The sequence below is a fragment of the Numida meleagris genome, chromosome 18, assembly GCF_002078875.1.
Source record: "Numida meleagris isolate 19003 breed g44 Domestic line chromosome 18, NumMel1.0, whole genome shotgun sequence".
In the NCBI taxonomy this organism is placed as follows: Eukaryota; Metazoa; Chordata; class Aves; order Galliformes; family Numididae; genus Numida; species Numida meleagris.
Window position 1 is genome coordinate 6266323 of NC_034426.1, and position 12198 is coordinate 6278520.

General features: G+C 49.6%; 2 protein-coding genes across 10 annotated transcripts in view; one reads left to right on the forward strand and one right to left on the reverse strand.

Moving 5' to 3' along the window:
* Positions 1–7497, reverse strand: part of SSH2 (slingshot protein phosphatase 2) — a 74642-nt gene extending 67145 nt beyond the window's left edge. The window contains exon 1 of one of the 2 annotated variants that reach the window (XM_021415931.1): positions 7166–7497. Coding sequence is in view for 1 of the 2 variants with exons in the window: in XM_021415928.1 (XP_021271603.1) it covers positions 7166–7228 (63 nt within the window). In the remaining variant the exon portion in view is untranslated. The remainder of the gene's footprint in view (positions 1–7165) is intronic. The other variant, XM_021415928.1, reaches the window with a different exon arrangement.
* The window catches only part of EFCAB5 (EF-hand calcium binding domain 5), a 37948-nt gene continuing 32845 nt past the window's right edge, over positions 7096–12198 (forward strand). For 3 of the 8 annotated variants that reach the window (XR_002444044.1, XM_021415939.1, XM_021415940.1), the window contains exons 1-2: positions 7096–7196; positions 10201–10673. The gene's annotated coding sequence lies outside the window, so the exon portion shown is untranslated. Of the gene's footprint in view, positions 7197–8611; positions 9996–10200; positions 10674–12198 lie in introns of those variants that run through there. The other 5 variants (XM_021415935.1, XM_021415937.1, XM_021415938.1 and 2 more) reach the window with 5 other exon arrangements.

Genomic DNA, 12198 nt, shown 5'->3' on the forward strand with positions numbered 1-12198 from the left:
TCACTTCTCTTTTTGAAGTCATAAGCTGGCTACCCCACCTAAGCATAACTCAGCTGAAAACAAAAGCAGAGGAAACTCCCACCAACAAAACTCAACAGATGTTACATAAGAAAAAAATGCTTGTTTGGGAAGTGAATTAAGTCTTTGTCAGCCATGCTGCAATTTCAGAAGGCAAAAGAGAACTCTGCCATTTTACTTCAACTAGCTGCCATACTGCTGTCTCCCTGGGTAACTTTAATACCACTTTTTGAAGCACCGTGTTGAAATCCAAAGCATCACTGAAGAACGTGCCCAGATCTGTGTCCTTCCTTTATTTCATACCATTCAGAAGGACTGTAAGGAAAACAATAAACAAAAAAAGGATCAGAATGGACAAACAAGAAAAAGACTCAGTCACTGCTCCAGGAACGTGAAAGGGCTGGTCCTGCAACGGGCAGAAGATTCAGAGTTCCTCCAAAGCTCTCCTTTGGAAAGCAAAGCATCTCACACATGCACAGCACATGCCCTGATCCTCCCTCTCATCATCACGCTAAAAGGCACAGAGATGAAAAGCCTAAGTGTTTTGTTGTCTTTTTTTCCTTAAGGAATCTAATATGCACATTTCTCAGATGTTAGCCACTGAAGGTAAGCTAAGCCAGCTGAACGAGTCTTAAAAGTTTCCACATTAATGCTAAAGGTGATAATTCTGTACATCAAAACAGAAGGGACATGGCAGCAGTCAGCTAGAACAATTGCACAACTGCATTCCCTTGCAACAGGATCAGCTTTCCACATTTCTCAGATATTGAATACAGTTAAAAGTTGAAGGTAAAGGTGTCCAGCTCAGCAGCTTTTGCATTTTTGCTAAGGAGGCCTTGAGAGCGAAGAAGCGAAAGCAGTAACCCTCAACAAAAACCTCCTGCTGTCACTCTCGCCTAACTACTTCTTTTGCTTGAGAGAGAAGGTAAACTTGTGCTTGGAGCCCGTCCCGACCTCCTGTTGGGGCACCCCACTCAAACAACACAAAGCCACTTACAGAAAACGAACAGAAGCAGCTTGCAGATCGTCTCCTAACGAGGCAGCATCATATACCAGCTGCTACTGCAAGCGTGTTAGAGCCTACTGACGAGACAGCGTATGACTGATGGATCCACGGCACGGAGGAGTTAGGCTGGGATCTTCTGCCCTCCAGATCCTACTTTCTCTCACCTCAGGCTGGCTCTTGGCTCACCTCACCGGGCTGTGGGCTGGAGGTGAGCTGTGCAACAAGGAGCCTGGCATCACAAATCCCAGACTCACTTCCCAGAGATGCACTCCGTGTGCTGCCCTCAGGGCAATGGAAAGATCAGGCATCCAAACCGCCTCCTGAGCTCAGGTATGAGCTTAGCATAGGGACAGGATGATCTGTGATAAAACAGTTATTTCAAAATAGGTCAACTTCTTGTGCTGAAGTAATCAAAGACATTACGATACCTAAGCTGTGGCCTTAAGTACCCCACTAATTTCACCCTGAAATGGTCTGCACTGATGCTATAATTTCATTCCTTCGCTGAAGCCTCAGCTCAGGAGTTCCTTGGGACGAGGAGGGACGGTATCCCCGAAAGCAGTGAGCAGACACAAGCAAAACACATCTCAGCAAACGCCACAGGCATTTCATTCACCAAGGCCATAAGAAGTTCACGTCACAGGGTATTTGCCAGGAGTTTCATGATTGCTGGCATGCACAACAAGGGTGCGTCTCACCATGGAAGCAACAAGCTGCTTAACTGCGTGACTCATCCTACAGCAACGTTCTGTGCCTTCTGATCAGCCTGCAATGAGCAACGCTGATAAGATGCGTACCCAGAGCAATTCCACTTGGGCAAAAAGCTATTGACACATACAAAGCTGCAGATACGGAAGCCCGCCCGAATGGCAAAACACGCAAGCCACAGACCCTGCAGCATTACGCTACTGCACTCAGACATTTTGTAGGTGGTTCTGTGACCTAATCGGTTCGTACAGCCCAACTCAGAAACGTAAATGTGGTTTTAGCCTTCCTAATTTTTTCATCCCTTGAAGCAGAGCCCTCCAGAGGCACCGCTTCCAGCCAAAATATTAGGAATTCTGTTCCTCTTGTCCAAATCCCCAACTACTTCTAACAGATATCATCTATCTCTTCCTTTGCTTCCAAGATACCTTTACACCAAAGACACGTGCGTTATTCTCGTTACCTAATAAATTAAAAGGATACTCAAACAAATCAATGGAACAGAGAGGAGGCTCTTCAATTCCCAGGCTGAACTGAACAGCTCAGAGACGTGGAGCAGGCAGCTGACAAGTGTACCGCATTCGTGTTGCCAGGCCAGCTTACATAAAGCAAGCACCCGTCAGAGCAGACGAGAAGCTCAGTACACACGTCTTGCAGAAGGGATCCGCAAGGGTCAGACGTGAAGACAGCGAAAGCTTGGAGTCAGTTGAACTCTAGAAGCACGGGAGTATTTCTGAAGTCTGCTGCCCACGACACCGTGGCAAGGACAGCCAGCGCTCTGCACAAAGCGGGGCCAAGTCACACCTGGTGCTGGGAGGACGCGGTTTGTTGTGACTGCAGATGAAGCCTTGAGCTGCGGGCTGGGAGCTGGGAGCAGCTACACCGAGCTAAGCTGCCCAAAGGCTATTTGCTGTCTCGGGAAATCTCCCAAGACAGAAGAGCTGCAGCTATAGATCTCTCGGGATTTTATTTCAAGGAAGTGGAAATCCTCAGTCAGTGCCCTCTTACACTGAGACACTTCCAGCAGACCGTGGTTTGAATGGCAGCCTTCACTCACACAGCACTCTTGAGTAAATGTTTCGGTGACTCAGAATGACGGCAGGTACCGCACAGCAGCCCGACCCTTCGGCCTCCCTGCGCTGCTCTGACAGCAAGGAGCAGCAGTGGTCACAGGGACTCATTGCAGCATGGCACCCAATTTGCATTTTTAAATGACTTTTTTCCCCAGCGCGTGAACTGACATGCAGCTGCAACCCAAGAGGAGGCAAGTGCAGCGCACGTTTCACTCGCACTGTTTCCATTTAACATTGTACTTTGAAAGATGCAACTGAGCTTTTCTACCTGAAATGCCACGACCAGCATCACGCTCCACGGAGCAAGAAAAGGCAAAATCAGTACAAAGACAAAACTTCCTTCAACCCAGGAATGGCCATTCGGGGTCAGCACTGAAGGAAACTGAGCAGGCACCACAGGAAGGCTGCCTTTCCCACCAAGAGCTGGCTTCTACCATAGCTTCTTTGGGCGGCACTTCACTGGTCATGACAAAAATACTCAGAAGCTGACAACTCGTAAAGCAACGCCCCAGGAAGCAAAACAACAAGGAGGGGGATACAGAAGCAGAGCAGCCAGCTTTGCAAAGAAACCTTGGATGGAATGAACAAGTAAGAAGCACAATAGAAAAAGAAATCGTATTTTATATTCAGTATGCCCGTTAAGTCAAGTTTTCATTATGAAAGCTGAAAAACATCAGCTGATGAAAAACAACAAGAAGTGATGAGAGCATCTTTAAATAAGGCTTTTCTAGGCCTACAACATGTTTCATTAAAAGTACTGCTCTCCCAGCCACGCAGGAGTCCCCTCCACAACATTACACAAGCAGAAGCTATCAAGATCTGAACTCATTTAAACAGGACTTCTGCGTCAGAGAAAGACTTGTCAGTGACTAAGCCAACTCCCAATTACCACCTTGTTTAACAGTAATTGCAGGACCAGAGGTAGGGAAGTGTTATATTTAGCTGAAGCATAAATAAGCAGGGAAATATTTCCTGCATGCTCCACCAGCAAGGAGCGTTCACACAAAACATGACAGGGACTCTCAAACACATGTGCAGGCCCCTGCTTCCTGCCCGAGCTGTTCCCCTGGGATTACGGAGGGGAAGTCAAATGGTTTATGTTTTCATTTGCTTTAAACTATTTTTTTTTTTTTAACTGTGCATTTTAGAACAATATACGCAGCACATCCTCTCTTTCTGGGTCAGTCGCTCCCTTCCAATAAAAGCATATTGTGTCCCTGAGGGTAGGGAAGACAAGAGAGCTGCGAGAGCAGCAAGGGCCAGATTGCCTGCCCAGCTTCTTCCCTTCAGAACCCATCAGCGTTAGGCAGAGGAAAGCCAGTCCTTAAAAGGAATCACAGCTTTTGTTCTGCAGAACCGGGCATAAAAATAATTTAAAAGGACAAGTTTCAATTTATTATTTCCCAATGCAGATAATGACCAGAAGTCTTTTGGAAAGCTACAAAGATCCTGAGAGCCATTTTCCTCCGTTGGCATCAGCAGGGTGACACAGATGGGATGCTGGCCTGGTGGCTGGGGGTACCCAACAACCTGCATGGCTTCAGACAGCAGCGCTCACCACGCGCGTGGAGGCATGCATCTTCTACCAGCTGCTCCCTGCTGGACCACACTGCCTGCCTGCAGCTTGTCCCGAGGCATGGCAGCTTGGCTGCTGCGCCCATGCTTCACTATGCAGCGAGCAATGGAGATAGCCCAGGTTTGCCAGAGAGCAAAACTTGTGCAGCTTCACAGGAACAGAGAGCTCACTGCTTAGAGATACAAGCAGCTCAATTAACTTAAGTATTTGTTTACATGCCAGTTTCACAGCTGTCTTGAACAACAATGCCCACTATCCTAAGAGCTGCAAAGAAGACAGGCTTTCCTTCTTTCCCACTCAGATGGGACCGGTTTCCTCACGTCACCCCAGCACAGCTCTGACTGCAAACCTGAGCAGCAGCTGTGGGCAAGGTGTTTTATCCCACTGCTTTTGCTCATGAGACCACCGTGCCCAGCTGCTACACCCTGCTGTCAAGGACCCTTTCTCCACTTGGGCACAAGTCCTTCTTCTCCTGAAGAGAAGGGAGCCAAGACCCACTGCACACACAGGAGGGAGACAGATCTGACTTTGCAGCACAAACAAACGAAGGCCCAAGCAGCCCCTCTCCAACTCCTGCACTTTCCTGCAGTCCTGCCCTCCATCTCTAGCCTGAAACGAATGCACATGAGATGCTCTATGGCAATGAGAGCAGGATAAAGGCCTATAAATAAAAGCCATCCAATTTCAGAGCGATTCAGATCAGCTATTCCCCTGAATCCATAAAAGCCAATTATAACTGTTTATAGGGCACGCTTAATGCAGAAAATCAGTTTCAGGACATCAGTTTCACCCTTTCTCCTTGTCTGAGAATCTTATCTCTAACGGGAAAAAAAAATCAAGCAATTTAAAAGAGAATCCATTTCTGTCCTCAAAATTCTTAGTAACCTGGGAACTGGATCAGACACAGCCATACGCCTGTAAACTTACTTTTTTTCTTGCCCACAATTTGACCAGTAAAGTTCCAGCAGTTACCTGACCTTCTTCCTTCAGAAGCAGCAGGGGTTCAGGGAGCTAGAGCCTTATAGCACTCCCAGAAATCACTGAGCAACATGAACTCTCTTTCAGAAAGGAAACTTTGAGATGGAGTTATCAAGCCCATATAGAAGGAAACTACCATAAACAGTTCACAACAGATGGGTTGAAATAATTTCATGCAATATTGAAAGATTCAAGTCCCCATGATGACAACCACCCATACAAATGGCAAGCTTGCAGGACCACAGCCTTCAAAAGGCCTCAGAAGGCGACTGCCCTGTTCACAAGGCCTTGGCAACCTCAGAAGGATCATCTGAAACGACACTGGAAGTTTCCATTAAGAAGAAACAACTCGGCGATGGAGGAAGAGTACACAGAAGTTCACCAAAACTCTCACAGAAGGATGAACAACCAACTCCAGCTATTTAATGGGGCTAAAAGAGCAGGCAACCCCCCCCCGCGTGGCTAGGAAGCTGCCACAGGAAATGCAGAAGTTGAAAAGCATACTCGACAGCAGCTAAGGTCAGAATGCGAGGAGCATCACTTCCACTTCAAGCTGCAAGAAAAGTCTGAGAAAGAAGAAGAAATTACGAGAAGCAAAACCAAATTAGGAAAACGGTCGCGCACTTATGTTTGTATAGGGACTGAGGATTTACAAGAACCAGTGGTACTGATTACATCTTAGTACTATGAGATCGAGGGAAGAGAACGAACACACTGGAACCTGCATTCTCTGGGTCTGTCAGACTCTGAAAGGAGTAGTTTATGTATTTAAGAACCATGCAGGGCTCATGCATTGGTGTAGACTATCAAAAAAGAAGAATGTTTTCTTAGCACATTGAGTGACCCTAATCAAAAGAAGCACGCGTGGTAACCTGGTTGGGAAAGAGCCTGGCTGTTCCAAACGGCAAAACCCCACAGAACACGGCTAATTGCTCATCTGTATCAAATATTTAACAAAGGAAGGGACTGCGCTTCCAAGTGGAAGTATGAAGGAGGCCCAGAGAGACCTATTCTCGCAACAAGGTATCTTAAAGGCAAGAAACTTGTGGGAAAAGGACCGGGGAGGTAAAGAAGTCAGAAGGGGGAAGCAACCTCTGAAGTAATGCAGCGCGTTAATATTTATAGCGAAGAAACGCGAGTGGAAATTAATCTGCGTTGGTAAATAAACGTATCTTATGGGAAACATGGGAGTGAAAACAGAAAAAAAAAAAAAAAAAACTACAAAAGCCAAGGAAGCTTTCTGACAGCGGAGAGCGGCCGGGACCTGCGCGTCACCGGGCAGCGAGCGGAGCTCCCCGGGCACACGGCTTCTGCCAGCCCCGCCAGGGAGCGATGGGGATTTCAAAGCCCGGCCCCACAGCGCTTCGACGAGGAGAACGCGCAGTGTAAAACAAGGAAGATATATATATATATATATATATACAGAAAACGCGGCTCTTCCCGTAGGAGGGGCCAGGCGGCGGAGATCCCCAGAGGCGCTGTCACGGAATCGCCTCGCGCGCTGCCCGCCTCTCCCACCGCGGACGCGGCATCCACCCGGCTGCGTTGCGGGGCCGCGGGTGGGGCACGGGACCCCGCCGTCCGCAGCCCGTGGACTCCCCGCGGCTCGCCTAGAGCAGCCCGGCTCTCCGCCGCGAGGCCCCGCGGTGCGCGCGGCGCTGCCCGGCCCGGCGGGGCTGCGGGCTGGGGCTGCGGGTTGGGGCGTGAGGGGCGCGCGAGCGGTGCGGCGCATGCGCAGCGCCGCGCGCCGGACCCCAACGGCCACCGCCAACCGCCGCGCTCCCCTCAGCGCCGGGCGGGCGGACTCACCGAGGCGCAGGGGCTGGAGGTGGCGCTGGGGGTAGGCGAGCGCTGCACCGTGACCAGAGCCATCGAGGCGCGGCGGCGGAGCCACCCGTCCGGCCGGCGGGGGCCTTACTCCATGGCGGGCGGGGAGGAGGGGGGAGCGGAGGTGGCGCGGCGCGGCCGCAGGGGGCAGCAGCTCCACGCGCGCTGACGGCCGCTCGCCGACTGAGGCGCGCTGGGGCCGGGCCGGCCGGGCACAATGAGGCGGCAGGGCGCATGCGCCACCTGTCAGCGCGGCGCCGCCCCTGGGGGACGGTTAACCCGTGCGGCGCCGGTCTGCGTGAGGAAGCGTGTGCCGGCCCTGCCCCGGGAGTGGGGGGGTGGGGTGGGGCGGAGGGGTGGTCTTTCAGTACTGAAAACGGCTTGTAATTCTTCTTTATACATCAGTATCCACGCAAAAAGTTCGGCTAATAAGTGTACGTGACATCTGAAGCATTAAAATATGCCCAGAGTGCAATGTTGCCGGGCGATTTGGGGTCTGAGACAAAGGCCCGATGCTTTCAAGCCCTGGGGAGACCCCATCACCGCCCTGAGAGGAGGTGGGGGCGGGGTGGGGTCGGCCTCTGCTCCCCATAACAGCAACAGGGCGAGAGGGGATGGCCTTAAGTTGCACCAGGGGAGGGCCAGGTTGGATACTGGGAACAATTTCTTCTCCAAAGAGCAGTGATGCAGCGGCACAGGCTGCGCAGGGAGGGGGCGGGGGTCACCGACCCAAGAGGTGCTCAGGAACCGTGGGGATGCGGCACTGAGAGCTGTGGTCAGTGGGCACGGTGGGGTGGGGTTGGGGATCTGAGAGCTCTCTTCCAACCTGCACGGATCGGGGTTTCCGCCTGGTGCTCCCAACCCGCGAGCTGCCCTGCATCTGATGGGAGCACTGCGCCCTGTCAGCAGGAGCCATTCTAAACACGAGACGGCACGAGCTCTTCTTTACCCCGAGCGTGTATTAAATCCCATCCAATATTCCGAGCCCTTGGTTCACGGTGTTTGCAGGTTGGAAGGGCCGGCACGCCTCGTTTTGCCCCGTCCATCCGATCGCCGTGACGAGGGCCCGGCCCGCAGCGCCCCGCAGCCAGGCTCGGCCGTGCCGCCTGGCGCCCCCTGGCGGCCGTGCTGTGCTGCGGCGCAGCCCCGCGCTCCTGAGCAGGGACTTTTTTTTTTTGCTCCTTCTACCTGGACTGATCTCCACAAACGATGCCTTTATGACCGGATTAATCACCTTTGCATTTCATTCTTACCCAGTTCAGGAAAGAGCAGAAATGAAATATATCATGGGTCAGCAATGTAACGGAGCATATGGGATCCCTTTTGCTCTCAGTAACTCTAAAGGTCATTTAGGCTTGCTGCTATATATGTTGTAGATGCTTTCTGTTCTATTTTACTCACATATGATGTTTGTTCTTGGCGCAGTTTTTTCTCTCTGATTTGTTTCCTGTGAAACTGAAGAAGTACATCGTCCCATGGCAAAGCACTTCTTCCTTTCGTCTAGAAATGACCCTGATCGCTCTGTAGGCCCTTTGCAGAAGGTTTTGGGAAGCTGAGAAGCACAGACAGGAGTGCTCGGTGGTTGGTTCTGTGCAGCACCAGGAGGCTGAGCAGGAAGATTCCTTGCTGTGCTGAGGCAGCACCACATGCCAGGCCATGCTGCTGCAAAACCTTTGCTGCGATTTGTGGTGGAGGCAGGACTCACAGCTGAGGGTGGGAAAGGTTTTCTGCTCCATCATATGACAAGCACATTAATGCTATTCATTTGTCTCTAAAGCATAATACCTAGCTGATCACTTTGTTTCCAACACATGAATTTCTGCTAATACAGCGCTGCTTCAAGGCGCACATCTTCTGTTCTGTGCAGGTTCAGCTGCACTGGTGCAGAGTGCAGGGACTGCTGTTTCATTCCAGATTTTGAGCAAGAGTCAGGCAAGGATTGCTATCAAGAAAGAATTGCTTAAAGAAGCTTCCAAAATAGGCTTTTATGTAATATTCAGATATCGGGGGTTGGACTTGATGATCTCCAGAGCTCCCTTCCAACCCATACCATTCTGTGATTCTGTGATCCTATAGCCCTTCCAGGTATTTGAACAGTGAACGGTTTTAAAATACATCCACCACAAGTAAACAATGGAGCTACCATCTACAGTTAGCTAAAGGTCAAACGTATCAGTTATTAGCTGCAGTAATCACAGTTTGCAGTGCTTCTTTGAGCCATTAGAAAGGTGTAATTTGCATGTGCAATGTTTTTTAGCAGCAGCATTTAAATGTGAAGGAGGCTGCTATGAGCAGGAGGATTCTGACTGAAAAGGGCGATGGGCCATACCCTGCCCTGTGCCAAAAGCACCGTGCTCAGCACCTGGGCCCACAGCCCCATGCACCCTCTGAGGGATGTGGAGCTAGGGGTGGGCTGGGTGTCCGGAATCGCCTGGTTTCTTTAACATGCTGCGAGCATTTCCCTGCCTAATGTGACTTATTGTTACTGAGTGACAGGGCTTTTATTGCATAATCTTGGCATCAGCTGCACGAGGCAACAGAATGCTTCCAAAATGTATCTTAACCAGAAGAACAAAACAAAACAAAACAAAAAGATAGAAGCGGCAATTCCAGCAAAACATCTGTGATGACATATTCAGCCCATTATTTTGTCAACAGGGCAAGTATTTGATGGCATAATAAAAGGATACACTTTGCTTAGCGAAAACACTGCGAGATGGCAGCCAAGTTAAACGGGGTGCAATTAAAGGTTTGCTTAACCCGTGGGATCCTGCTTCCAGAAACATGCAGAGCCATTGGATCCCACCTTCCGGTTTGTATCGGTGTACTCTTGTTTGGGGTTAAAAAAGAAAAAAACTTTCAGAAAAGAGTGGTTTTTTAAGTGATGTTTCGTAGGTGTGTAAGTTGATTATAATAGCAAAAAATTCTGAGCTGCAAAGGGGAAAAATCAAGCCCGCCTGGGAGGAGAGATAACAGGAGTTAATCACGTGCAACCTGTTGTTCTTTGTCTCTCTCAGGTTCTCACATCTCTTTTGCTTGCAAGGGACTTTTGACAGCGCTGGACTTCATGAACCTTGAAGGTGAAGGCAAACCTCCTGTCACTGGGCACCTGTGGATTCTCCTTCTGACTGTTTGTGCTCCCTGTGCTGTCTGTTGCTATTCAGAGCCCTATTTTGCTTTCAGCTGTGTGACACAAGGCGCTAAGTTCAGCGCTGAAGAATCAGTTGGCCTGCCAAAGCCAAAAGACAGCCTGCAGCAATTCCGAGTGGTGGGTGAGACATAGCAACCTTTGGGATCATTGCTTAGCAACTGCAAACACACCGAGGAGTAAACCTCACCGCCCGGATCCGCAGCAGGCCCGAGAAGTCCCTACTTCACCTTGAGATCCTTCATGCTTGAGAACAGATGGGCATCTGTTTAATTCCTGTTCATTTGCAAAGCCACTCTGAAAGCAGGAAGAATAAGGTCTGTTTTGATAGCTGCTCCAAAGGTAAGGAAAATGGTTCTTTAGAGCATCAGAAAGGAAAGCGAAGAGAAAAAGAACGTCTTTGTTTCATGATCAGATATGAAAAGGGTATTGGGCTCCTTGTGAGTGGTGAGATACGCATGGAGCGCTTTAGCAAAAGGCAGAAGTATTTCTGAGCATCAGAGTGGACTCTGGTTTTGAAAGGGCTTCTATAGCAGAACCCAAACTTCTCCAAAATATTTACCCGAACAAACTGTAGTCCTCCCTGGCCCTATCCCACTCAGGATGGGCTCAGAATGCCCTAAGAGAAGGACAACGGAACCCTAGAAACCTGATTTATGAGCAGTTTGGGTTTTGTACAGAAGAGGTAATTGTTTTGTACCTGCAGGGTTTTCAGCAGGAGCACTTCTCTCCCAGCCAAGGAGCCGGGGAAGTGGCATCCTACTAAATAATGAAAAGCTTATCTTGCCTTCAGCTTGAACAAAGGCTTGCAGGAAACTTTATATCACATTTCAAATGTCCTGCGTGTTCCTAAACCTTGTCTCTGTGCACTGTTCTTACATTATTTGGACCGTCAAGCCTCCTCTTAGGAACATCATAGGACTTGAGAGCTCTGTGTATGAGGGGTCAAATTCACAACGGGCGTAAATCAGCGTTGAAGTTTGTGAGCTGACAGTGCCTTCCACAAGCTGGAGTTTGTCCTTGTAGTCACTGATCAACTCCAAGTCTCAGGGATCGATCCTGGCACCCTTTGGTGGTTTATTCTAAATTATATGCTGCTTGTATGCTCTTCCATGCCTTCACAGCTTGATTTATCTGCTCTGCGCTGGAGCAGTCAGCTCAGCTCCGTGTGCTCTGCTTCCCTCCTTGGGGTTATGCCAGTGCCGTGGGACTGAGATAGAACAGTTGCACTTGGGTTTTTCTGTTGTTCAGAGATGCAGAGGCACTTTATAAGCATTTCCTAACCCTGAAAATCATCCTAACAAATAGCTGAGAGCAGCGTAGAGATATATTCATCATCACTGAGACCAGGCACCCCTAAAGCAGAGCGTGGTTGCCATTTTAACATTGCGCAGAAGCTGCGGAGCAGTTTCATAAATGATGTTAAAAAATAACAGAAGTATTTGAATGTGCAAGAACAGTTTATTTTGGCACAGCAAAACCAGCGGGACTGGAACGTGACCAGAACATTTGGTTAACACCCCGCTTCGAACCAGAAGGGGTCTGGTTTCACAGCTTGCTGAAAGAAACCCACCTAAGCAAGGAACGATTGGACAGGGTTGACGGGTTTCCTTTTCTGCCATTATAAATCTGCACTCCCTTTACACTTCGTGTCCTTCGGTGGCAAAAACAGCCCCTGTTCTTCCAACACGCTGTGGGTCGGGCAGGCAGCCCTTCCATAAATCCATCTTGCTGCCCAGCAGCTAATCAGCATTGCAAACAAATTACCAGAAGATGCCACCGAGCCCATCTAGAAACAGACATAGAAATGTAAGGCTGCAAAGCATTCTACCTACCCAAGCAACATTTGGCTTCGCACCATGGTTAT